This window comes from Cervus canadensis, chromosome 3, assembly GCF_019320065.1.
Source record: "Cervus canadensis isolate Bull #8, Minnesota chromosome 3, ASM1932006v1, whole genome shotgun sequence".
NCBI lineage: Eukaryota > Metazoa > Chordata > Mammalia > Artiodactyla > Cervidae > Cervus > Cervus canadensis.
In genome coordinates this window covers 113,153,125-113,175,958 of record NC_057388.1, presented here as the reverse complement: position 1 = coordinate 113,175,958, position 22,834 = coordinate 113,153,125, and the positions used below count along the sequence as shown (strand labels likewise).

Here is a 22,834-nt window from a genome sequence, read left to right as displayed (position 1 = left end):
TGTCACAGAGAGACAAAGACTCACATAGCCCGAAATAGACACCCGGAGCGGGGAGACACAGACCGTGTCCAGCCACACACACGCGCCCGCGCCCGCGCGCGCGCGCACCGGAGGCTCCGGTGGAGGGAGGCACACAGAAGAGGCATTTATCTGTGCACGCACGTAAACATCCACACCCACGGCCGCCGGCCGTGCCCACACCAGGGTGCAGACACACTCAGCGGTGAGACAAGGGCGCACACATCTGTGGACTGCAGGGCACACCGCCTCCGGGGCACACCCACCACGGCCGCCCGGTGCCGGAGAAAGGCCTCCTCCGGGCTCAACTCCCGCCCCCCCCGCCCCACCACCACCCCCCCGCCCCACCACCACCCCCTCCACCCACCCCGGATTCCTTCCCAGCGAAATGTTTCCCTACTTGGCCTGCCAGGTCTCTGGGGAAAAGGGCCTCAGAAATGCGGCAGGAGCCACTTGGGGGCAAAGTTGGAACGGCCTGTTCCCGGCCTGTTCCCTGCCGGCGAATTCCCTAAGCGAGAAACTATTTGCGGCGAGAGAAGCCGGGTGGCCGGCGAGCCCCCCGGCCGCCTCCCCTTGCGTCCCCTCCCCGCGCCGCCGCCGCCGCCGCCGTCGCCTCCCCGCGGCCCTCGGGCGGCCTCGGGCAGGCGGCGCCGCTGCCCAGCGGCCCGGAGCCGCGCTGGCCGGCGAGCCTCGCCGCTTATCTGCGCTGTCTGGGCCCGGCGAGGCTTGGGAAAGGCAGGCTTCTCCGTCCCCGCCGAGTCAACAGGCGGACCCCGGGCCGCCGGACTATTTCTGTCTTATCAGTGCAGGAATGCGGCAGCCGCGGCGGCGGGCGGGCGGCGGCGGCGGCGGCGGCGTGGGCCGTGGGCCGTCAGGGCAGCCCTGAAGGGGCCCCCTCCCCACTCCGCTCGAGTAGAAGTGTGAGAGAGCCCAGCAGGACTCAGAGGGGAGAGTTGGAGGAAAAAAAAAAAAGGCAGAAAAGGGAAAGAAAGAGCAAGAGAGAGAGAGAGAGAGAGTGAGAGGCGCCGCTGAGCCCACCCCGATGGCCGCGGACGAAGTTGCCGGAGGGGCGCGCAAAGCCACGAAAAGCAAACTTTTTGAGTTTCTGGTCCATGGGGTGGTGAGTGGGGGAAAAGTTAGCGGGGGAGGGCGAGCGAGCTGGCTCGGGCTGAATGGAGGGAAGGTCGGGAGGGGCCGGGAGGGGGCTCCCGCTCCCCCCACACCCCACCCCACCCCTCTAGCGGGAGCGCCGCGGCCCAGCGGGCCCGGCCCCAGCCCCGTGCCGGCGCGCCCCGGGGGCGCCCGAACACGTCGTCAGGCGGCTTGGCCGGGGATGGGTGCCCCGGGGCGGGGAAGGCAGGCATTTGCATGGGTTCCTGTCCGGGGCTTGGGGGTGGAACTTGTGGACGGTCTCCCCCAAAGTGGGTGAGTGGGTGGGTCCCCTGGGGGGACAACCCGATGGGTTGTCTTCCCTTCTTTTCCTGGTGGGGCCCAGGTGCTACCCCTGTCCTGGGAGTGGGGGGTGGGGGGACTTGGCATCGCTGCGCTAGGCTGCTTGTTCATCCGTTGGGACAGTGTCTCCGGAGGAAGGAGCAGGTGACCCTGGCGGCCCTGTGAGCGGGAAGCTCTGGGGCTGAATCACCTTTGCATCCCCAGCCGGAGGGCTCTGGGGCTCTGCCCCTGGCCTCTGCCAGTCAGGGCCAGAGAGAGGCCCTCTCTAGGGGCAGACCCCAGGTTAAGGGGTCTGAGGATCCCTTGGCAGCCTCCACCACCAGAAGCTGATGTCCTTAACGCCTCAAAGGTGTGAAAGAAGAGCTGGAGTCAGGGACGCGAGGCCTGGAGACCAAAGGGGCAGGTTTAGAAGGCCCTCGCGGAGCCTGAGCGAGCCCAGGGGGGCTGAGGGGGTGGGGACGGGTTGGAAAGGCTGTGGCATAGGAGAGGCAGAGGCTCCAGGACTTGGGACGGCCACTGGTGCTGAAGCTGGGCATAAAGGAAGCAGTCAGGTTTATTATGGCCAAATTTGGTTGTGACCCCAAGGAAGGCACATTCTCAGGAAGAGAGACCAAAGCCCCTAAAATGTTGGCCCTTCGGGCAGGTCATCCATCTCTGGTGGCCAGCACAGCCTTCTAGGGGCTCCAGAGGCCTCCCTCTTGGGGCCTCCTTAGCAGATCAGTGAGTACCACCAGCCTCATTAAATGGGAGAGTAGCTGATGAGGAAAGGGGCTTTCCCAAAACAGCCTGTCCTCCAGGCCCGGGGGTCTCGGGGCTAACTTCCAAGGGGTCCCCATGTTGGTCAGCCTCGTGACCAGTCCTGATCTTGCTGCGTGGGGTGTTCTTTTAAAAAGGCCCATTTAGGAGTGAGAGAGGCTATACACATGGATTTTTTTTTAAGTCAACTCAGTGCTTCAGTTCTTGGGTGGCCTGAGCCCTACTCCCAGTGCCCTGTCTGTGCTGGCGGAGGCCTGGGCTCCATCCTGGGCCACCACCCTGGAGGTGTGAGTGACAGGGTCAGGTGGGGCGGGGGAGGCAGACACATGGACAGGCAAGTCTCACTGCTGAGGCGGCGACGGGCAGAGACAGCTGGCTGGCTGGGGGTTAGGGTTAGACACAGCGCAGGGCAGGAGGGACCAGGGGAGGGGGGGACAGTGAGAGGAGATTCACCAGGCTCAGGGGCAGGGCGCCCCCCCCTGCTCTGGGGAGCAGCTGCACCCCTGGGGTGGAGTGGGTGGTGCTCAGATGGTATAACAGGGGCACAGGGTCTGCAACCATGGCTCCCTGGTCTCCCTCCTGCTCTCCTGGTCCCAGTCCACATCCTGGCCACCCTCCGCTTGACGGCCCCTTGGGTCCTCCCTAGCCCCTCTGCTGGAATGGAGGATAAGTGAGGTTTTACGAGTCTGTGGAACACTTCACTCGATGCACTGGGTTGTCCTCTATATCCCGGCTGAGCACCTGGGTAGTGGCGAGGGAACACACCTGCCTCACCTCCCTCCCCGTGACCCCCTGGGAACCCAGACTTCTGATCTCACTGGGGTAGGGTGGGGAGTAGTTGTGGTCTGTAGGATGGGGCCATCTCTGGTGATTCAGGCAGACAGGAAGGGAGAGATGGATATAAGAGAAAATGTCCATCCTTTTGACCTACCCAAGCCCTCTGGACCACCCATCACCAGTTGAGCCTCATCCCCCGCCCCCCCCCCCCACGCCCCATCATGGGAGAATCCTGGTGAGGTCTGACCTCACTTCTAGCCCCACCTCCAAGCCTTCACCTTGAGAGTAAATTATGCGGGTGGGCTAAATCAGCCAAGCCCCTGACGGTAGAGGCTGGGAATCAGAGGGAGGGGGCGGGGACTGGCGCCGAGGGGTCAAAAGCAGGGGCCCAGAGAGGAAAGTGGGTTGAGATGGGAAGGCTGGACCGCCCTGGAAATGGACTGGGAAGCAGGCAAACGGGAAGGCGGGAGGCAGAAGTCCGGAGCAAAAGAGCCCAGCCCTGAGCTAAACGAAAGCAGCAGAGAGAGCACAAACCCCGAGCCCCTCAGGAAAGGGCCTTGCACGACCTTGGCTAGGTTGCCTTTCTCCTTGAGCCGCGGTTGCCTCATCCGTCAAGTGGGGATAGAAGGCCCCCTCAGTCCGTCTTGCAGAGGAGCCTGTGGATAGGAGCATCCTTTGAAAAGGTTGAAAAGCGCCATTAATATTCATCTTCGCGGCACCTTCCGCAAATCCGAGGCTGGCGATGCCCTGTGCAGTTAGTTGCCTGGCTTCAGTTAGCTTCCTGCAGCGAGACGCAAAGCGCCCCCCCCCGCCCCCTCCGCCAAAGTCGCGCGGTTCCGGCGCCCCCGCCCCTCCCCACCCCTCCCAGCCCCTTCGGCATCGCGCCGTCGGCAGCAGGGTCACGGGCCGGGGGGCTCGGGGTTGGCGGAGAGACGCAGCCCCGCGCGCCTGGAGCCTTGGTTCTGACCGCCGGGCGCCTGTGTCTGCTTCACGACCCCCCACCCCCCTCCCCAGCGCCCCGGGATGCCGTCTGGAGCCCGGATGCCCCACCAGGGGGCGCCCATGGGCCCCCCGGGCTCCCCGTACATGGGCAGCCCCGCCGTGCGACCCGGCCTGGCCCCCGCGGGCATGGAGCCCGCCCGCAAGCGAGCAGCGCCCCCGCCCGGCCAGAGCCAGGCCCAGAGCCAGGGCCAGCCGGTGCCCACCGCCCCCGCGCGGAGCCGCAGGTAAGCGGGGGTGGGGGTGGGGGGTGTCCAGCGAGGAGGGGGCGGACGCGGGACCCGCAGGGACGGGGTGAGAAGCCCGGGCGGAGAGGGGTCAGCAGGGAGCAGGCGTCCCGGGTGTGATGCCTTCCCAGGAGGTGGGCTGAGGGGGCACTGGACCGGTTCCTTTGTGTGCCCACACCGTGGAGACAGGCGGTGACCGTCGCGCCCTTCTTGTCACCTGCTCTGTCCCTCTCTGCACCCCAGTCCTCTGGTTCTCGGGGGATGGAGGCGGGGCTGTGGCACCAGGGCTCAGGGCCGAGCTTTAGACTGTTTCCTAGCGCGGTTGTCCAGTGCGCCTTCCTCAGAAGCCCCTCTGGCTTGACTCCTCGAAAGCCCCACTCCGGATCTTCTTAATCTGAATCCCTAGCCAGTGGCAGGAGAGCCTGGGATTTGCCCCGTGGGTGGGCAGTCTCTGCCCCCTGGCGCTCTCTGGTGATTCTTAGGCACTCAAATGTTGAGGAGTTGCCATGGTCTGTCTTCTGGACCCGGTCTGCCCCCAGGCCACCAAGGGCCAGCCTGTTTCCTTGTCTGAGCCAGCCGGTGGCACCCCTAAAAGCCCCTGCTGGTGCCTGGCAAGGGAGATACCCCTCTGGGTTTCACTGTTTAGCCAAACACACATGCTTCCTTTTGCACACCAGATGGAGTCCTATAAAAGGTGCAATATGGATTTTACCTCATTATTAAATGTTTTTTTACATGTCAAGGAAAATTCACCATTTATATAGGAAGCCCATGAGGAATTCTTTGCAAAGTGAGTCATTCTTTTGTAGAGTCCCTGATTTATCTTGTACAACTGGAGAGTTTCAGAGAGACAGTTTCTTCAAAACAAACCAGACCTTTAGTGAAACCTGCTTGTCTAGCCTTGAACAGATTTTTGGCCAGGGACGGGGGCAGTGGTTGAGACCACCACACGGGGGCAGTATGCAGCCACCCCCTAGGCTGGGTTCTAATTTCTACTCGCCAAGGGTTTTCTGGGGTTGCTCCTGGGAGTCAGAAGCGGCTAGTGGATCCAGCAGAGTCCAAGTCCCAGCTGCTACCCCAGATCCAGCCCACCAGCCACACCCCAGAGGGGAACATCCATACCGCTCTCTCTGGATACCTGTGGGCGTGCCCCTGGGCCCTGCTGGCAGGTGGTCCAAGGGCATGAGCACCCTCTGCCCATCAGGGTCCCCTTCCTAGCCCAGGGTGTTTGGGGTGCTGGCCCTCCCCAGCTTCACACCATCACTTCCTGCTCCTGGGAGGGGGCATGGGGGTCAGCTCCCCTCCCCACCAGCTCAGCCACCTTGGACTGTGCGCCCCTTCTCAGAGGAGAAAAAAAAAAGTCCCCACTCTGTGCATCCCCCCACTCTGTCCTCCCAGCTGCCCAGCTTTCCCCAAACATTTCTGCAGTGCCCCTGCTCCGAGCCCCTTCTAAGTCTAATTTCTCTGGCCCTGGGGATATGGCGGGGCAGAAAAGGGGCTCCCAGGCTAGAGAAAGGACGGAGTCACCTCTGCTCCCCATGAGAGGACAGAGGCACACACGGCCAGTGTAGCCCCTCAGGCAGGCAGATGAGCGGGCTGTGGGAACCCCAGCCAGGCGGGCTGAGATGTCGGGATAATTTAGCAGGTGGCCTCGTTACTCCCAGATCTGTCGCCATGGTAACCTGGTTTTTTCTTTAAAAAATGTACAGTGCCAAGAGGAGGAAGATGGCTGACAAAATCCTCCCTCAAAGGGTGAGTGCCTTTCACAGCAGCCCCCAGCCCACCCCACCCCCCACCCTTTGCTGCTCCGCCCTCCTCTCCCCTCCTCCCCACCACCACCACCCTGGGCCTCCTCCCCTCCCCCCTTCAGGAGCAGCGCTTCAACCTCACAGTCACTTTCACTTTTTTGTTTAAAAAGCTAATTAAGAAATGAGGCTCCCGGGGGGCCAGAAGGAGAAGGGGTGGGGCAGAGGGGAGAAGCAGAGCCAGAGAGGGTAGGATCCTGGGTCTGTGGGGGGGGGCCGTAGATTGAATTCCAGTGGTCTGTAGACACGTAAAGGCAGGGGACAAAGAGGGGCTGACAGCTCGGGGACCGCAGGCTGGCAGAGGAGTGAAGGGAACCGCGCTGGCCTGAAGGCCCAGCAGCATAAGAGGACCCAGGCCCAGCTGGGTCCAGAGGACGGCTGAGACCCCAGCTGGAGCAGAGCATATCTGGTTGAGGTGTCACCATAGGGCCAAGCCGCGACATCTCCTGTCTCAGGGACCCTGGGGGCCCCTGACCACTTCACAGACGCCCCAGGGAACCCAGAGGCTGTGTGACGGGGGAAAGCACAGGATGAGCAGGTGAAGACCTAAGCACTTGCTGGCCTGCATGGTTGCTCTGGCCTCCCCTAGTGATGAAACGCGTGGGTCTCCCTCGTGGGAGCAGTTTTCATCCCTCATGACTGGATTGAGATCCGTCCACACTGTCCAAATTCCCTGCCCTGAGTGTGACCAGCTCCCCGCCCACCACACTCCCACACTCCTGGGGCCACATGACACCTGCACATTCCAACCTGCAAGACTGGCTGAGCCCCTGGTTCCCTGCCTCACTTCCTCCCTGCTTCCAGATCCGGGAGCTGGTCCCAGAGTCCCAGGCTTACATGGACCTCCTGGCATTTGAGAGGAAACTGGATCAGACCATCATGAGGAAGCGGGTGGACATCCAGGAGGCTTTGAAGCGGCCCATGAAGGTGCCTTGGCTTGGGGGCAGGGCGAGGGCGCCAAGTCCTAGTCCCTGAATGGGAGAAGCCTGGGCTGGCCCCCCGGGGGCTGGCCCTGTATGACACTCTCTATCTCTACAGCAAAAGCGCAAGCTGCGTCTTTATATCTCCAATACTTTTAACCCTGCGAAGCCCGATGCCGAGGATTCTGACGGCAGCATTGCCTCCTGGGAGCTGCGGGTGGAGGGGAAGCTCCTGGATGACGTACGTCCTGGCCCAGGTCTCTCCAGGTGTCCTGGGGTGGGTATGGGGCTGAGCTGAGGCCGGTACTGGACGTGTGCACCAAGGGCTGGGGAAGTCAGCCCTGGCTGCAGGAGGGTGGTCCAGAGAGACATGCCCAGGCCTGCTTCTGACTGTGCGGCCCTACCCGGCCAGCCCCCACCCGCTCCCAACTCACTCTGCCCCCGTGGGCCCTGTTCCGCGCCCATGGTCCGTGCCTCTCCCACAGCCCAGCAAGCAGAAGCGGAAGTTCTCTTCCTTCTTCAAGAGCTTGGTCATTGAGCTGGACAAAGACCTTTATGGCCCTGACAACCACCTCGTGGAGGTAAGACCCCGACCCCTCCTGCCCTTGAACTGGCCACAGACCACGGTCCTGGACCTAGAATGCAGTCCTGTTAGCAGCGCAGACTGGGATCTGGGACCCCCTCCCCCAGCCTGAGTCCTGCACCCAGAGCTTCAAGGCCCCAACCAGGTCGGATGGGCCTGTAGGGTGACTCAGCTCTTACCCTGGACAGTGGCACCGGACACCCACCACTCAGGAGACGGACGGGTTCCAGGTGAAGAGGCCGGGGGACCTGAGTGTACGCTGCACGCTGCTCCTCATGCTGGACTACCAGGTGCGTGCCCCCACACCCAGACACCGCACACACCCCCAGCATCCCGCCTCCCGTACCCTTCTCCCAGCCGGGGTGGGCCTGGCCTGCAAGCTGTGCGCCGGGGAGGCCCCGTTCTCCCCTCCACCCTGCCTACTCCAGAAGTTTGTGTCCAAGGAGCTCAGGCCCCACAGCCCCCAAGTCCCGAGCCCCTCCCGCTCTCTGTCTCACTTTCTCACCGCCTCCTTGGCCCAGCCTCCCCAGTTCAAACTGGACCCCCGCCTAGCCCGGCTGCTGGGCTTGCACACGCAGAGCCGCTCGGCCATCGTCCAGGCCCTGTGGCAGTACGTGAAGACCAACCGGCTGCAGGACTCCCACGACAAGGAGTACATCAACGGCGACAAGTATTTCCAGCAGGTACCCTCTCCCCCGAGTCTGGGGCCACGGGGAGGGGAAGGGCCTCTGCTCAGCAACACCACCCTCCCTCCCTGACTCCGTTGGGAATGATCTTGGAGTCGGAGACCGGGCTTCCCATCCCTGCCCTGCCACGACATCGCGCTGTGCTGCAACCCATTAGATCGGGAACCCCAGAAAGCCAGCGGCTCTAGGGAACATGTTCTTGGCACCTGGAGTTAGGGCCCCCAGATTCTAGCCCTGGGTTCAGGCACCGGGTCCGTCACTTAGCTGTCTGGAGCCTTGTTCCTTACCTTTACCACGCCTGTCCCTTCTTACCCGCTGGGCAGTTAGGAGAATCAAACTGCTGTGAAAACGATTCTACCAAACTAGAGATTATTAATTAATAATAACTTTAAAATAAATACCACAGGTAGACTTGAGCGGTGAAAACAACAGTCGATGTTTATTGAGCACTCACCGTGTGCCAGGCACTGCTTCAGGCACTTCGTGTGTAACTGATGCATTTAATTCTAATAAGCCCCCTGAGATCGGTGCCCCTGCCTTTGGCTCCCAGAGATGGAGAGACCGAGGCTGAGGTGTGAAGTTGAGCGGCTCGGGGTTGCGCCATTAGTGGTGGAAGCAGGCCTCGGGCCCAGGGCCGGCCCCCGCCTCCTGGCCGCGGCCCCAAGAGAGCTGGCTGCTCGGGGGGTCTTTTCAGAATGAAGGCTCTTTCAAGTGCAGAGGAGGGACCCTCTTCTCTCCTACTGCAGATTTTTGACTGTCCCCGGCTGAAGTTTTCTGAGATTCCACAGCGCCTCACAGCCCTTCTGCTGCCCCCTGACCCAATTGTCATCAACCACGTCATCAGGTGAGGCCCCCCCACTGCTCCTCAAAGCTGGGAGTCACTGTGGTGGTCCTGCCCCCCCATCCCTCCCTCTGCCCATCCCCCGCCCGCCCGCATCAGGCCTGGGAGGCCCTTGGCCTCCGTCGGGGCAGCACGGACGCCAAGGGCTGGCCTTCCCTGGCAGCGTGGACCCGTCGGACCAGAAGAAGACGGCATGCTACGACATTGACGTGGAGGTGGAGGAGCCCCTGAAGGGACAGATGAGCAGCTTCCTGCTGTCCACGGCCAACCAGCAGGAGATCAGCGCTCTGGACAGTAAGGTGGGGCCGGAGCGCGGTGCTGCAACGGGACGGTGACCCCACAGTGACGCACGTGCAGACACAGCAGGACGAGGACGTGGGAGAGGAAGGGGAGGTGGCCCTGCCCACGCCCCCTTCCCGCGGACTGCCCTTCCAGGGGACAGCGACGGGCCCCCCGCTTCTCCCACCGCAGCCTGGCCGGGTGAGAGCACGTGTCTTTCTACCTGCAGATCCACGAGACAATTGAGTCCATTAATCAGCTCAAGATCCAGAGGGACTTCATGCTGAGCTTCTCCAGAGACCCCAAGGGCTACATCCAGGACCTCCTCCGCTCCCAGAGCCGGGACCTCAAGGTGAAGGGGGCCTCCCGGGGAGCGCTGAGTAGGAGACAAGCATGCGGGGAGACAGTGAATGTCGTGCAGGGGTGTCCAGGCTTGGGGCTGACACCGCTGCCCCCTCCCAGGTGATGACAGACGTGGCAGGCAACCCCGAGGAGGAGCGCCGGGCTGAATTCTACCACCAGCCTTGGTCCCAGGAGGCCGTCAGCCGCTACTTCTATTGCAAGGTGTGGGACCCCCGCCCTGGCACCTCCAGCTCCCCGGTCACCCCCAGAGAAACCCCCCACCCTTCCCCTCATCACGTGGAGCTGTCCCTGCTTCCAGATGCTCCTCCAGGTGGGTGGGGCCCATCCTGTCACTCACCAGCAACTCGTCATCTGCACCTGCTCATTTCTCTACAGATCCAGCAGCGCAGGCAGGAGCTGGAGCAGTCGCTGGTCGTTCGCAACACCTAGGCACGCTGGGGACGCGAGCTGCTGGGGGCCACCCGGCCCTGCCCCGGCGCATCCCCTCGGGCCTGGCCATCACCCCCGACGCCTTGTGGGCGAGGCAGGGGCCGGATTAAAGGTTATTTACCTGATAACAGCCGTGTGGTCATTGGCAACTGGGGCAGGAGGGGGAGGGTGGGGGAGGAGAGGGCAGTGGGTCCCTCTGGGAAGCTCCCCACCCCCTCCCTCAGAGTCTCCTCACTCCCATTTTTCCTAGACCTAAAAACAGTTTGGCAGAAGACACTTTTAATAACATTTTTCTTATTAAAAAAAAAAAAACAACAGCGGCGAGCTCTCCCATCTGTCCGTGCATCTTGCCTGCCTTCCTGGGCGGGGCCGGCAGGGGCGCTGTGGAGGTGCGGGCCCCGGGCAGGCTAGGTGCTGTTGGCCTGCTCCTGCTCGAACAGGGCCATGGCCAGCTGCGCGCGGCCCCCCAGCCCCTCCAGGTTGCTGAGGCGGCAGCGGTGGTAGAGTTCCTCGCTGAGCCGAGGGCTGCAGTCCCGCAGGGAGAACTTTTGCACCAGCCCTGGCTCCACGGCCCGGAAAAGGTGGAGCCCTGAGAACCGGAGGAAAACATCCATCACCTCCAGCCCCTCCAGGGCTTCCTCCTCTTCCTGGCCTGCCAGTTCGGCAGCCAGCCGGGCTCGGGCCGCGAGGTAGTCCGCGTTGTAGAAGCAGCCCTCTGCTGAAGCCTGCCGGTCAAACCTGCCTCCTCCGGCAGCCCCCCGGGCGGGGTCGGCACCCGGAGGGGACGGGGGATCGGGGCCAGCCCCCGGGGGCGGTCTCTGTGGTGCCAGGGCGGGGTTGAACTCCTGGAAGTGGACTGGGAAGAAGGCCTGCCAGCCGGAGATGGCGTTCATGCGGCAGCGGTTGAGGACCTCGGGCCCCGGCCTGGTCCACACAGTGGTGAGGAAGAAGAGCGTGTCCACGGGGTGCTTCTTGGAGACCACGTCCATGAGCCGCACCTGAGAAGGCGCCTCCGCTCGCACAGCGAGCCAGGCCAGCCTCGTCCCTGGGTACCTTCGCTCCAGCTCAGCCGCTGCTGCCTTCACCCCGAGGAACGGGTCTGGGGCCCCTCTGCCCCCTTCCCGCGGCCCGTAGACCAGCAACAGGGTGAGTAAGGCGTGCTCTCGGGGCTCCAGGACCCCGGCTGCAAAGGCCTCCAGGAACGCGGGGGCCACGGCGGCCTCGGCGGCCGGCAGCGGCAGCACGAGCTGCACGCGCGTGGCCTCGGTGACGTAGGGCATGGGGAGGATCTCCACGCGGCTCAGCGGCCGCAGCAGGCTGACCCTGCGCGCCAGTGCCCGCCGGTGCCCGCGCTGCGTCACGGCCTCCAGCAGCAGGTCCAGCGTGTACTCCATGCCCCGCGCCGGGTCGAAGCGCCGGTAACCGTTGAGCAGCCGCTGCTTCTGGAAGCGCAGGCGGGGCTGGTAGCGCCGGTTCAGCTGCTCCAGGGCCGTCTCCACAGCGTCGCCCACGTCTGCCCTGCTCGCCCCTTGAAGGGGGCACTTGGGGGCCCCGTCTGCGCAGGAGAAGGTGTGCTGTTCTGTGAAGTAGTCCCAGCCCAGCACCTCAAAACGAGAGTGCGGCGTGAAGGGGGCCGGGAGCCCGAGGGGCCAGCTCAGCCCCGCCTCCCCCTCAGGGGTCAGCGCGGTCAGGTTCCGGATCTGAGCCTAGGGCAGGAGGGATGCCCCGTTAGTGCCTGGAGAGGGAATTGGGACCCCAGCCCGCTCCAGCGTCCTGGGTCCTGAGGTCCGTCCTGACTCCATCCACACTCAGTGAGGCCTGGCGCTGAACGGCCTGTACTTGACAGCCTGTCTGTAAGGGGCACACAGACCCGCCATCCGCACACAGCTGCCGTGCGGAGGAGGACGGGGTGGGCGGAGTGCTGCCGTGGAGGGTAGAGGACCCTGACGTCTGGGGCTCCGCGGCCTTTCTCTTCCTCACTCACAGGACTCTCTCTTCACAGGAGACCTTTGTTTTCACCTGGATCCCACCTTGGACAACCCCCTGCCATCAACCAGAGGATTCTTTTACCTTCTGCCCTTGGGCGTTTTAAGGACAGTGCTAGAAGTCCGGGACTGCGGGGTCTCGGCCCCCTCGGTGGGGAGGCCCTACTGGAGAGGAGAGAAGCCCTTCTGGTGCCAAGCCCGCTCCTCAGAGGTCTCCTGCAGATCCTCTCAAGTGCACCCACATCGTGCTGGGAGCTTTCACCCAGGGCTCCCGGAGCCCCTTCTCCCTAGGGTGCTTCTCACTGAGGTTCGGTCAGTACAGTCAGCCTCCTCCTGCCTCGCCCAGCCTCCCCTCTTGCTCATCCATGAGCCCGGATGTCTGAAGTGCCCTCTGACTTGCAACCCCGGGCCCCCGGCTCACCTGCAGCTGTTCTATTTCGCTGTAGGCCCGCTCCAGCTCCAGAGCACTGAAGCGCTTGTGAAGCCGGTACATGAGGGTTCCCTCGGAGACAGGGTGCACTGCGAAGGCACTCAGGAAAGCTGAGCTCCTCTCCGTCTCGGGGTCCCTATTTTTGGCCAGTTCAAACGAGCGATACTGCTGCCCCTGGAGGACCATGAGACCAATCAGTGCCACACAGGGAGGAGCTGCCTGGCCCGACTACCCTCAACTGCCCTTGGCGCTCACGCCTCTGACTGCTACTGCCGCCGAGGCAGGGAGGGCATAGGAGCTCATTCTGGGGTCCCCTTAACCTTCGCCTTACTCTCACACCGGATTTGGGAAAAAGAGTGCTCGCTAGGCAACTAGGATGACCTCGCCCCTAAAGAATCCTGATGTTTCTCAAAAGAATGAAAGCCGAGAGCCAGCAGAGACTGCCAGGACTCCGGTCGGGGAAGAGGAGGGCCCCTCTGGGATTGTCCCCTCTTCTCCAACCGACAGGGAGGCTCCCGGGCCACCCTCCTCCTCCAGGAGAACGGTCCCCTCTAGGGCACTCCCAGGTCACTGGAGACCGCGCAAATGTTGGGGGGAGGGCAGAGCGCGAGGGGCCAGACAGGAGGAGACTGGTGAGGAAGGGACATCTTTCAGGCTTGCTCAGAGGGTCCCTGATAAGACGCCACTTTTGATGGGCCTGGGGAATCTAAGACTGCCAGAGGGGGGCAAGGGAGAGCGAGAGGGGTGACTAGGGCTGGGGAGGGCACAACGACCACCCCAGGAACTGCTGGGAAAGGGACAGCAGCCCCCTGCCTCGAGACCAGCCGCTGGGTCCCTGCTAATTTGTCGGGGACGGGGACCAACTTGAAAGGGCTGTCACCTGGTGTTGAGAGACACAGCCAATGCCCAGAGAGTCAATGAGGCAGCGGCCGAGCCACTCGTCAGGACGGGCACTGAGAATGTCTCCGCGGCAGCCATCCAGATGTGGCCGCAGCCGAAGCAGGAGGCTCCGTGACAACAGGTAGCCAAAGCCCCCATGGCAGTACCGGGCCTGCTCGCCGGCGCCGATGAACTCCTCCGCCCGGCCCAGGTACAGGTCCTGGTTGATGCTGAGGTGGCCGGCCAGGGCCGCCAGGCGGGGGGCCTGCACGTACGTGTCATCCTGCATGATGAAGAACCAGTCGTAGTCGGCCCCGAAGTGCGTGTGAAGATGGCGCAGGGTCTCGGACATGAGCCAGGCTGGCCGTTCGTCCCCGTGAGACACCACCTGCATCCCTGCCGGGGTCCTGGCCCCTCGCTGCCCAGTGAAGTAGAGCAACCGGGGGAAGTGGTGGGCCACCGTGCGGTTCACAGCCACAGCCAGAGTGGACAGCGTGGCCCGGGAGGTCAGGACAGCCACCAGCAACCGCTCTCGAGAGCCCAGCTCCGTCTGGATGTACCGAGTCCTGAGAGGAGACCAGCGTGCCAGAGTCAACTCCCTAATCTTTAAGAACCCAGTGTGTCCAGCGTATACCTCCCCCCAGGAATTAGCGAGTCGGAGTTCAGACAAGAGAAGGGGAAGACCTCCTCCTCAATACTAATGAGCTACTGGAGAGAGCGTCCACTGAGTAGCTGACACTGGAACTGATCTCGGGGAGAGGTGGACCCAGGATGGATTAGATGCAACTCCTGCCCTGCTGAAGAACATCCAACCACTAACTTAACACCAATAGGTGAGGCTTTCTCAGGTCTGAGGAGGAAAAAAAACTGGAACCATGATGGAAAATAAGGCAGAGAACTGCTCCAGGGAGGCTAACAACAATTACCAGTGACCATGGATAGGACGTGGAGGCAAGGACTTGGAGCAACCCTGAAGTGGGGTGTGGGGACGATGCACACACGCGCATGTTAACTCTCACCTGAGCACCTTCTTGTAGGGTTTGTTGGGATCCCTGTAATAGGGAACAATCCGGGGTTTGAAGTCTTCGTCGCTTTGATCAAGCTGAGTTCTTGAGTCTAGACTCTGTGGCCCTCCGGCTTCCCCCACGGCCTCTACACAGGGATCGTCCCCCTCCCCCTGGATCCAGGACACCCGCAAGAGGCTCAGGCTGCATCCCAGAGACAGCCCTAGGATGAGGGGCAGGGCGGGTCGCAGCAGGGCCAACACTGAGCTTAGCCGCATGGCGGTGGGCCCTGCCATGTGTGTGCCCCGGAGGGCACAGCCTCAGGGATCAATCAGTGACCAACGGGCTCTTTCAACAAGGGAGCCTGGGGCCGGTGAGGTCAACGAGAGAACAAGGTTGTGTTTGCTTCTGGGCCCAGGATCCCCGAGAAACTCCTGCCTTGTCTTCTGTTGTCAAGGCGCTGGTTCTAACCCTCAGTCCAAACGGTAATAAATATCAGAATCAATTTCACCCACTAACGGTGGGTCCTCTAGTCCAGAAGAGGAAGAAGCAAGACTCAGTCCTGCCAAACCTAACCCCCAAAGAAGGACTACATACATCTGGTGACAGGATCTAAGCAGAGAGATGGCGGCAACTGATAAAGTTGGTGTTAGGGAAAAGCACATTGGCCATCAAAACACCAGCGTCCAGCTAGAGGAACCTGACTCCACAGGCCTTTCCCAAAGAGCGTCTGGGAGGGGCATACATCTCACTCACTTACTGAAGGGGCTGCCAACCCCCGGGCAGTCACAGAAATGGAGCCCAGGCCTTCCTACTCTCTTCACCCGTGTTAAGGAAACACTCGGGCCAGAGGAACTCCTCCTCCCGGCAGTCAGGAGCAGTCAGGGGCCACTGGCACGGCTCACAGACGTTATGCCCCACCTAATGAGGTGGAGGGATGTGGTGACTCAGCACGGAGGGGAGCCTCAGAGGAGCACAAAGGCTGATGGAGCTGCCGGGCAGGGCATTCTTCTCTGAATCCCCGGTGCTGAGAGCCCGAGGCCGCCCACCATCCTCCGAGAAGAGACAGGGGGCCGGTGACAAGCCACTCCGGCTGTTGTCAAGAGCGATTCGGTGGCTGTTTTTCCCCAAGGCCCCAGGCACCAGCAGCAAAGCGTGAAGACACGCAGCTGGCGCGGGCGGACGGATGCTCGGTTGTCAAACCCGGCAACTCCCCGCCCCACGGCTCCCTCTCAGCCGACACAGACCAGCTCCAGGCCTAAGAAAGGAGGCCCAGAGGGAGCTTGGGCCGTTCGTCTCGCAGCAGAAATAAGAACTGTCTGCGTCACGGGCTGTCAGAGGAAGGGGGGCAGGGAGGCTCCGTTCGGCCGACGGGGGGAGAGAAAGGCAAAGACCCCGCTCTCAGGCTCGACCGGGCGGCGGACACCGAGGGGACACGCCGGGGGCCAGCCGAGGGGAGGCCCCTGCGGCCGGGCAGGGGGCGACGGCAGGCCGATATAAGGGGCTGCCGCCGGCCGGGGTATGGCCGGTCCCGGGGAGCTCCGGGGGGCGAGGACGTGGAGCTAGGACCGGAGCTGGGGTCGCTCCTCTGGAGCGACGCCCCCTTGCAGGGTTGTGGGGAAGGACGCGAAGGGGAGAACAGACCCCAGGGTTTCTCCGAAGCGCCGGCTCCGCCGCCGCAGCCGCTGCCACCTCACAGCCCGGCCCACTCCTTCCTCTTCCGCTTGCTGTCAGTCCCCGTCTCTATGGTGACCGCATCCGGCCGCTCGCTCCGCCGCCGCCCTCTCTATGGTCGTCCCTCCCTCCCTCGGCGCCGCCTGCGGGCCGGGATGGGTGACGTGCTCGTCCCGCCCGCCCTCGGCCCTCCTCCGCCCGGAGCCGGCGTGCGTTCCGCAGCCCCTAATTCGAGTGGACCCAGCCTGAATCTGAAGGTGACCCAGATCTTCAACCTCCACTCCCTTCTACCCTAGGAAAAAAACTCTTCTCCCCTTCGATGAGCGCTTTTCTACCTCCTTGGGCTACTGCTTCTAGCGGGGTTCCCGAACCCCATCACCTACTCTAGTTATTTCAGAAATGTTTGTTGTTTGCCTACTAAGTTCCAGACCCATGGTCGATGAGGTGGGCATGGTCCCTGCCCTCAGTTGGAGACGGGTATTAGACACATATTGACAAAAAATAAACATTTAAGTTTAGGTCGAAATTACAAACTGTCCGAAGTACCATTGCGGAAAAGTAAGGACTTCAGTGGAGAAATGTGGCAGGAAGAATTAGACTGAGGATTTGGGAATGCTGCGATCCAAAATTCAGTACGTTACCCGGGCGGAAAGAGGAAGACTGGCCCAGAGAAAAGCAGCTAAGGCTGCTGAGTGAGGGGACAACAGGTTAAAAGAGGCTGGAAGGCAGGTGGGCCTTCAAGCAACTATGGTGGGTTCCCACCCAGGATGGCACATTCCTAGGGGGCAGTTTGGAAATGCAGGAAGGCAGTTTTGTCAAAGAATTGAGGGGAGAATGCTACATGTCCATTGCAAGATTGTATTGCACTAGAATTGTTCTTCTACACAACTTTCAAATGCCCTACGAACATTCATTTTAGAGGGGAAAAAATGGTTAAAATAATCTACTTTTTGAGCCTGTGTTTTATATGTAACAAGTAATTTTGCAGGGTTGTAATGTGCCCTGAATTTTCAAAGAATGTAACTATCATGTAAATGGGAGGAAGCCTGTACTTCAGTTTTGTCCGGAATGTACTTGTTACCATTTTGTAACAAGTGAATGACTAATGATGTTTTCCAGCATACCGAAGTAACTTTTCTTGTAAAGGATTTCCTTTACTTTCTTCTGTTATCATTATACTGTAATTTTTTGAAATTTATGTGTGTAGTTAGGTTGCCACAAATGAACTTTATTTCAAAAGAGGAAAAGAGGTGTTATTTGAAAAGTTCCTTATTAAAAGAGAACATTGGGGCTGGTAGAGTCAGGAACCCATTCTAGGAGGCCCCTGGGATGGAACACAGCCCCACATTTCCCCTTTACTGTGTTTTGGTCTGTCAGAATGACTGCAATTTGATCTCCCCTCAACAACTGGCGCATGGAAGGTGGTAAATGGCTTTTAGGTTCCAGACCAGCATTGTCCATTAGAAATATAATATGAGCCATAAATGTAAATTGTAAATATTCTGGGGCTATGTTCTGTTTAGTTGCTTAGTCCTATCCAACTCTTTGTGGCCCCTTGGACTGTAGCCCACTAGGCTCCTCTGTCCATGGACTTTCCCAGGTTAAGACTACTGGAGTAGGTTGCCATTTCTATTAGGAGTGGGATTGCTGGATCATATGACAACTGTATTTTTAGTTTTTTAAGGAACCTCCTTACTGTTCTTCATAGGAGCTGCAATGGTTTACATTCCTACCAACATTGTAGGAGGGTTCCCTTTTTTCCACACCCCCTCCAGAGTTTAATTATTTGTAGATTTTTTTGATGATGGCTATTCTGACAGGTGTGAAGTGATACCTCATTGTATCATTTCTCTAATAATTAGTGATGTTAAACATCTTTTCATGTGGCCACATTTCTTTTAAAAAAAAGCAAAGAAACAGGTGAAATTAATTTTAATATTTTATATTAAATATATCCCAAATATTAACATTTGAACACATTGTTGTTCAGTTGCTCGGTCCTATCCAACTCTTTGAGACCCCATGGACTGTAGCACGCCACGCTTCCCTATCCTTTACCATCTGGAGCCCACTCAAACTCATGTCCATTGAGTCGGTGATGCCATCCAACCATCTCGTCTTCTCGTCCCCTTTTCCTCCCGCCTTCAATAGTTCTCAGCATCAGGGTCTTTTCCAATGTGTCAGCTCTTTCCATCAGGTGGCCAAAGTATTGGAGCTTCAGCTTCAGCATCAGTCCTTACAATGAATATTTAGGATTGATTTCCTTTAGGATTGACTGGTTTGATCTCCTTTCTGTCCAAGGGACTCTCAAGAGTCTTTTCCAATGCCACAATTTGAAGGCATCAAGTCTTTGGCACTCAGCCTTCTTTATGGTCCAACTGTCACATCCATACATGACTACTGGAAAAACCATAGCTTTGACTAGATGGACCTTTGTTGGCAAAATAATGTCTTTGCTTTTTAATATGCTGTCTGTTGGTCATAGCTTTTCTTCCAAAGAGAAGAAATTTCATGGCTGCAGTCACCATCTGCAGTGGTTTTGAAGCCCAAGAAAATAAAGTCTCTCACTGTTTCCATTGTTTCCCCATCTATTTGCCATGAAGTGATGGGACCGAATACCATGATCTTAGTTTTTTGAATGTTGAGTTTTAAGCCAGCTTTTCCACTCTCCTCTTTCACTTTCATCAACAGAGGCTCTTTAGTTCCTTTTCACTTTCTGCCATAAGGGTGGTGTCATCTGCTTATCTGAGGTTATTGATATTTCTCCCAGCAGTCTTGATTCCTGCTTGTGTTTCATCCAGTCTGGCATTTCCCATGATATACTCTACATATAGAGTAATCAATATAAAAATGGAGATATTTTAGTGTTTTTCCTATCCACATGCAATCTTCAAAATCACCCCCACCTCATGCATATTTCACACAGCATATCTCAGTTCAGACTAGCCACATTTCAAGGGCTCCATAGCCACATCTGGCTAGAGGCTACCACACTGAACAGCAAAGTTTGAGACCTTTCTCAGTTACTAAGTTTCTAGGTAACTCTGGATGAAACATTTCCTCCCTTGGGTCTCAGTTTCTTTGTATTTTAAATGAAGAGCATGGGCGTTGCTTCCTGTTCCAGCACTGACCTTCGGTGATTTTCATATTTAGCCAGGGCTTTCCTTCTCTGATATCTCTCCCTCTTATTTCCCCATTTCTTTTCCCTTCAAATCCTAAAAGATGATGCTGTTAAAGTGCTGCACTCAATATGCCAGCAAATTTGGAAAACTCAGCAGTGGTCACAGGACTGGAAAAGGTCAGTTTTCATTCCAATCCCAAAGAAAGGCAATGCCAAACAGTGTTCAAACTGCCGCACAATTGCACTCATCTCACACCCTAGCAAAGTAATGCTCAAAATTCTCCAAGCCAGGCTTCAACAGGCTTCTATGTGAACCGAGAACTTCCAGATGTTCAAGCTGGATTTAGAAAAGGCAGAGGTACCAAAGATCAAACTGCCAACATCCTCTGGATCATCAAAAAAGCAAGAGCGTTCCAAAAAACATCTACTTCTGCTTGATTGACTACACCAAAGCCTTTGACTGTGTGGATCACAACAAACTGTGGAAAATTCCTAAAGAAATAGGAATACCAGACCACCTTACCTACCTCTTGAGAAATCTGTATGCAGGTCAAGAAGCAACAGTTAGAACTGGACGTGGAACAACAGACTGGTTCCAAACTGGGAAAAGAGTACTTCAAGGCTATATGTTGTCACCCTGCTTGTTTAACTTATATGCAGTGTACATCATGTGAAATGCTGGACTGGATGAAGCACAAGTGAAAAGGAACTAAAGAGCCTCTCTCTTGATGAAAGTGAAAGAGAGTGAAAAAGCTGGCTTAAAACTCAACATTCAAAATACCACGATCATGGCATTTGGTCCCATCACTTCATGGCAAATAGATGGGGAAACAATGGAAACAGTGAGAGACTTTATTTTCTTGGCCTCCGAAATCAGTGCAGATGGTGGCTGCAGCCATGAAATTTCTTCTCCTTAGAAGATAAGCTATGACCAACCTAGACAACATATTAAAAAGCAAAGACATTACTTTGCCGACAAAAGTCTGTCTAGTCAAAGCTATGGTTTTTCCAGTAGTCATGTATGGATGTGACAGTTGGACCATAAAGAAGGCTGAGTGCCAAAGACTTGATGCCTTCAAATTGTGGCATTGGAAAAGACTCTTGAGAGTCCCTTGGACAGAAAGGAGATCAAACCAGTCAATCCTAAAGGAAATCAATCCTAAATATTCATTGTAAGGACTGATGCTGAAGCTGAAGCTCCAATACTTTGGCCACCTGATGGAAAGAGCTGACTCATTGGAAAAGACCCTGACGCTGGGAAAGAATTAGGGCAGGAGGAGAAGGGAACAACAGAGGACGAGATGTTTGCATGTTGGACACGACTGAGCAGCTAAATGGAACTGAACTTTCCCTTCATGCCCAGGTCTGTCCCCTGCAAGAGACCTAAACCCTGGATGAGAATGGCAGAACTTCTAACTTTTCTAGGCCACTCTTACTGTGCTGGAGGAGACTTTGCCCAGCAACTGTTAATTTATGGGAAATCATGGACGTGATTGGTTGGTCTGCAGGTAGATTCAGAGAAGTAACTCGTTAGTCCTTGCCATCCCATATCACTTTACAGAGCTGGAGTGGTTCCCAGTACCAGATTTGAGTTTCAAATACTGGTACTGTTTCCTAACACCAGTGTTATTTTTTTAATAGCACTGTGCCTTTATTTCCAATCTGTAAAATGGTATTTATACCCACTTTAGAGTCTGTTGGGGGAATTAAATGTGATGGCATAAATGGAGTATAATTATGTTAGTTCTCTGTAACCTGAAACCTGCCTGTAACCAGGCATTTTAATGAGGCTGGGAGAGGCAGGCATATTGTAGACCTCCCAGGAGGCTAGGTGCTTGCATGAGTAATTTTATGTGAACCACAATCATATACAATTTCCTTGTTTCATAAAGAAGGGCACTGCAAGCAGTTAACTACTGTCTGTGTATCTCTACCTAGAACAATGCTTTGGCCCATATGGCACTTATTACCTACATGTCATGATCTGTTTCCTTTTAAAATTTGTCATCTTGTCGGTTGAAAAATAATGCACAATGTGACAGTTGTGAGTTAAGTTTTATTTGGGGGCCTAATGAAGATTATAGCCCAGGAGACAGCCTCTCAGATAGCTCTGAGAAACTACTCTGAAGAAGCAGGGGAGGTGAGTATATATATGATTGGTGGCGGGTGGAAGTGGTGGGGGAAGGGGGTACGTGCAGTCAAGCACACATTTTTGCAGAAGGTTGTTCCCTAGCCACAAAGAGCAGATGTCTCTACTTTTCTAGACATGAGAAGATGCAAGAAATTGGGCTCATAAAATCTTCCCCAGAAAATATCTGAAGGTCTGTTTCGTCAATTTTCCCCAGAGCACAGAGTGCCTCATTCCTGATCTGTGTCCTGAACTCTTTTCAGGGTGTGTGGACGGTCCATGACTGCAGTAGCTAGTGGCCTCATCATTCTAAAACCGGACAGTGAGCAATAACTTTTAGTTGGCATTCTTAACTGTGAGCTCTGTGAGACCAGGGAATGACCTACCACCACTGCAACTCTAGTATCTAGCTCTGAGTCACACGGTGGTGAAGGTTAGTCTAGGAAAAGGCATGCTCAAAGGCAAGAGGTGTGAAATGGTATGGCTTACCTCAGAAACGCAAGTAATTAGATTCTACTGGAGCATCAAGTTTGAGAAGGAAAACTAATTCTATGAGGAAGTGAAGTGAGCGCGCTTTTTTTTTTAAAGGGTCGGGGCGGGGGGGTGGTCTACTTTTGGATCAGGTGCTTCGCTTAAGCCGAGGAGCAAACTGAGATTTGCAGTTTCCAGTGCCAGAAATAGCGGCTTCCTCTGCTCCCTCTAGCCGTGCCCCTGTGGGAAGCACTACTGATCAGAAACCTGGAGAAGTATTTGATAGACTATACATTTAGGATTTGCTTACTGCAGGCAAGGAGAAGTCCGTGGGGGGTTTTAAACCATGAAAAGTAACGAGGGGGAAGGAAGAAAGAAAAAAAACAAACGGGCAAGTGATGTTATAAAGAGAAACTCCGAAGTCTTGATTTTCACTTCAGGGCTCTTCCCATCAAACTTACTGGCTTTGGATGGAAACTTAACAAGTTCTGCAGTGGGTAGGCAGAGCAGCGACGATTCAGGAACAACGCTCGGCACCGTCTAAAGTTTGGACCAGCCTCTAAAGCTTCGGTTTCACGGAACGAGGACGCCTTTCCTTCACGGAGGGATAATTCTGTTCTTCGCATCCTCTTGGAAGCGATGAGCGTTTTCCCGGCCCTCTCTCACCGGTCGGCTCACCCTTCCTCCTCCTCCCCTTCCCCCCCGCCCCCCGCCATTGTTTCAACCCATTACTGCCTGACGCCTGCTGGGAAGTGTAGTCGCTCGCCCTGCTGTCTGAGCCGGTTTGGCGGCCCTGATGAAGCCGGTAGCTCCGCATAACCCTCAGCTATTCCAGAGGCGGGGGAGCCGGGGATGGCCCAGCCGCTCCTCTGAGGAGCAAAACTGGGACTCGCCGCTTCCGGCCCCAGAAGCGGACCGCTAGCAGAGAGGGCTCTGGGACTCCAGTCCCCCTCAGCCGCGCGCATCGTGATGACGTCACTCCGGCCCGCGAGGCCCCTGGGATCCGC

At 57.6% G+C, this 22,834-nt stretch overlaps 3 protein-coding genes across 4 annotated transcripts in view; 2 read left to right on the top strand and 1 right to left on the bottom strand.

The window, feature by feature from the left end:
* The window catches only part of SMARCD3 (SWI/SNF related, matrix associated, actin dependent regulator of chromatin, subfamily d, member 3), a 33,510-nt gene extending 23,247 nt beyond the window's left edge, over nucleotides 1-10,263 (top strand). Inside the window, exons 1-13 of one of the 2 annotated variants that reach the window (XM_043464169.1) lie at nucleotides 639-1,138; nucleotides 4,018-4,229; nucleotides 5,939-5,981; nucleotides 6,839-6,961; nucleotides 7,073-7,195; nucleotides 7,440-7,535; nucleotides 7,726-7,827; nucleotides 8,059-8,220; nucleotides 8,970-9,067; nucleotides 9,228-9,363; nucleotides 9,573-9,695; nucleotides 9,806-9,907; nucleotides 10,082-10,263. In XM_043464169.1, coding sequence (XP_043320104.1) covers nucleotides 1,061-1,138; nucleotides 4,018-4,229; nucleotides 5,939-5,981; nucleotides 6,839-6,961; nucleotides 7,073-7,195; nucleotides 7,440-7,535; nucleotides 7,726-7,827; nucleotides 8,059-8,220; nucleotides 8,970-9,067; nucleotides 9,228-9,363; nucleotides 9,573-9,695; nucleotides 9,806-9,907; nucleotides 10,082-10,135 — 1,452 coding nt within the window. In that variant the 5' untranslated portion in view covers nucleotides 639-1,060 and the 3' untranslated portion in view covers nucleotides 10,136-10,263. Of the gene's footprint in view, nucleotides 1-638; nucleotides 1,139-4,017; nucleotides 4,230-5,938; nucleotides 5,982-6,838; nucleotides 6,962-7,072; nucleotides 7,196-7,439; nucleotides 7,536-7,725; nucleotides 7,828-8,058; nucleotides 8,221-8,969; nucleotides 9,068-9,227; nucleotides 9,364-9,572; nucleotides 9,696-9,805; nucleotides 9,908-10,081 lie in introns of those variants that run through there. The other variant, XM_043464170.1, reaches the window with a different exon arrangement.
* A 134-nt stretch (nucleotides 10,264-10,397) lies between these two features.
* CHPF2 (chondroitin polymerizing factor 2) lies at nucleotides 10,398-15,700 on the bottom strand. The gene is made up of 4 exons (XM_043464165.1): nucleotides 14,449-15,700; nucleotides 13,431-13,995; nucleotides 12,542-12,724; nucleotides 10,398-11,841 (listed from the first exon to the last, which is right to left on the bottom strand). The coding sequence occupies exons 1-4, from the start codon at nucleotides 14,727-14,729 to the stop codon at nucleotides 10,543-10,545; spliced, it is 2,328 nt and encodes a 775-aa protein (XP_043320100.1). The 5' UTR covers nucleotides 14,730-15,700; the 3' UTR covers nucleotides 10,398-10,542.
* Nucleotides 15,419-22,479, top strand: LOC122437925. Its single transcript, XM_043462397.1, has 3 exons — nucleotides 15,419-15,509; nucleotides 15,697-16,364; nucleotides 22,268-22,479. Exons 1-3 carry the CDS (start codon nucleotides 15,419-15,421, stop codon nucleotides 22,307-22,309), a joined length of 801 nt encoding a protein of 266 aa, XP_043318332.1. The 3' UTR covers nucleotides 22,310-22,479.
* The last annotated feature ends 355 nt before the right edge of the window (nucleotides 22,480-22,834 follow it).

Excerpts from the sequence above, each read along its gene's own strand:
- LOC122437925 (XM_043462397.1), top strand. The coding sequence starts at position 15,419 with ATGGAGCTGCCGGGCAGGGCATTCTTCTCTGAATCCCCGGTGCTGAGA. Across the intron at positions 15,510-15,696 it reads CGAGAAGAGACAGGGGGCCG|AAAGGAGGCCCAGAGGGAGC; the intron begins GTGACAAGCCAC and ends TCCAGGCCTAAG. Across the intron at positions 16,365-22,267 it reads GACCCAGCCTGAATCTGAAG|GGCTCTTCCCATCAAACTTA; the intron begins GTGACCCAGATC and ends TTTTCACTTCAG.
- CHPF2 (XM_043464165.1), bottom strand. The coding sequence starts at position 14,729 with ATGGCAGGGCCCACCGCCATGCGGCTAAGCTCAGTGTTGGCCCTGCTG. Across the intron at positions 12,725-13,430 it reads GCTGTGTCTCTCAACACCAG|GGGCAGCAGTATCGCTCGTT; the intron begins GTGACAGCCCTT and ends ATGGTCCTCCAG. Across the intron at positions 11,842-12,541 it reads GCGAAATAGAACAGCTGCAG|GCTCAGATCCGGAACCTGAC; the intron begins GTGAGCCGGGGG and ends CTCCTGCCCTAG.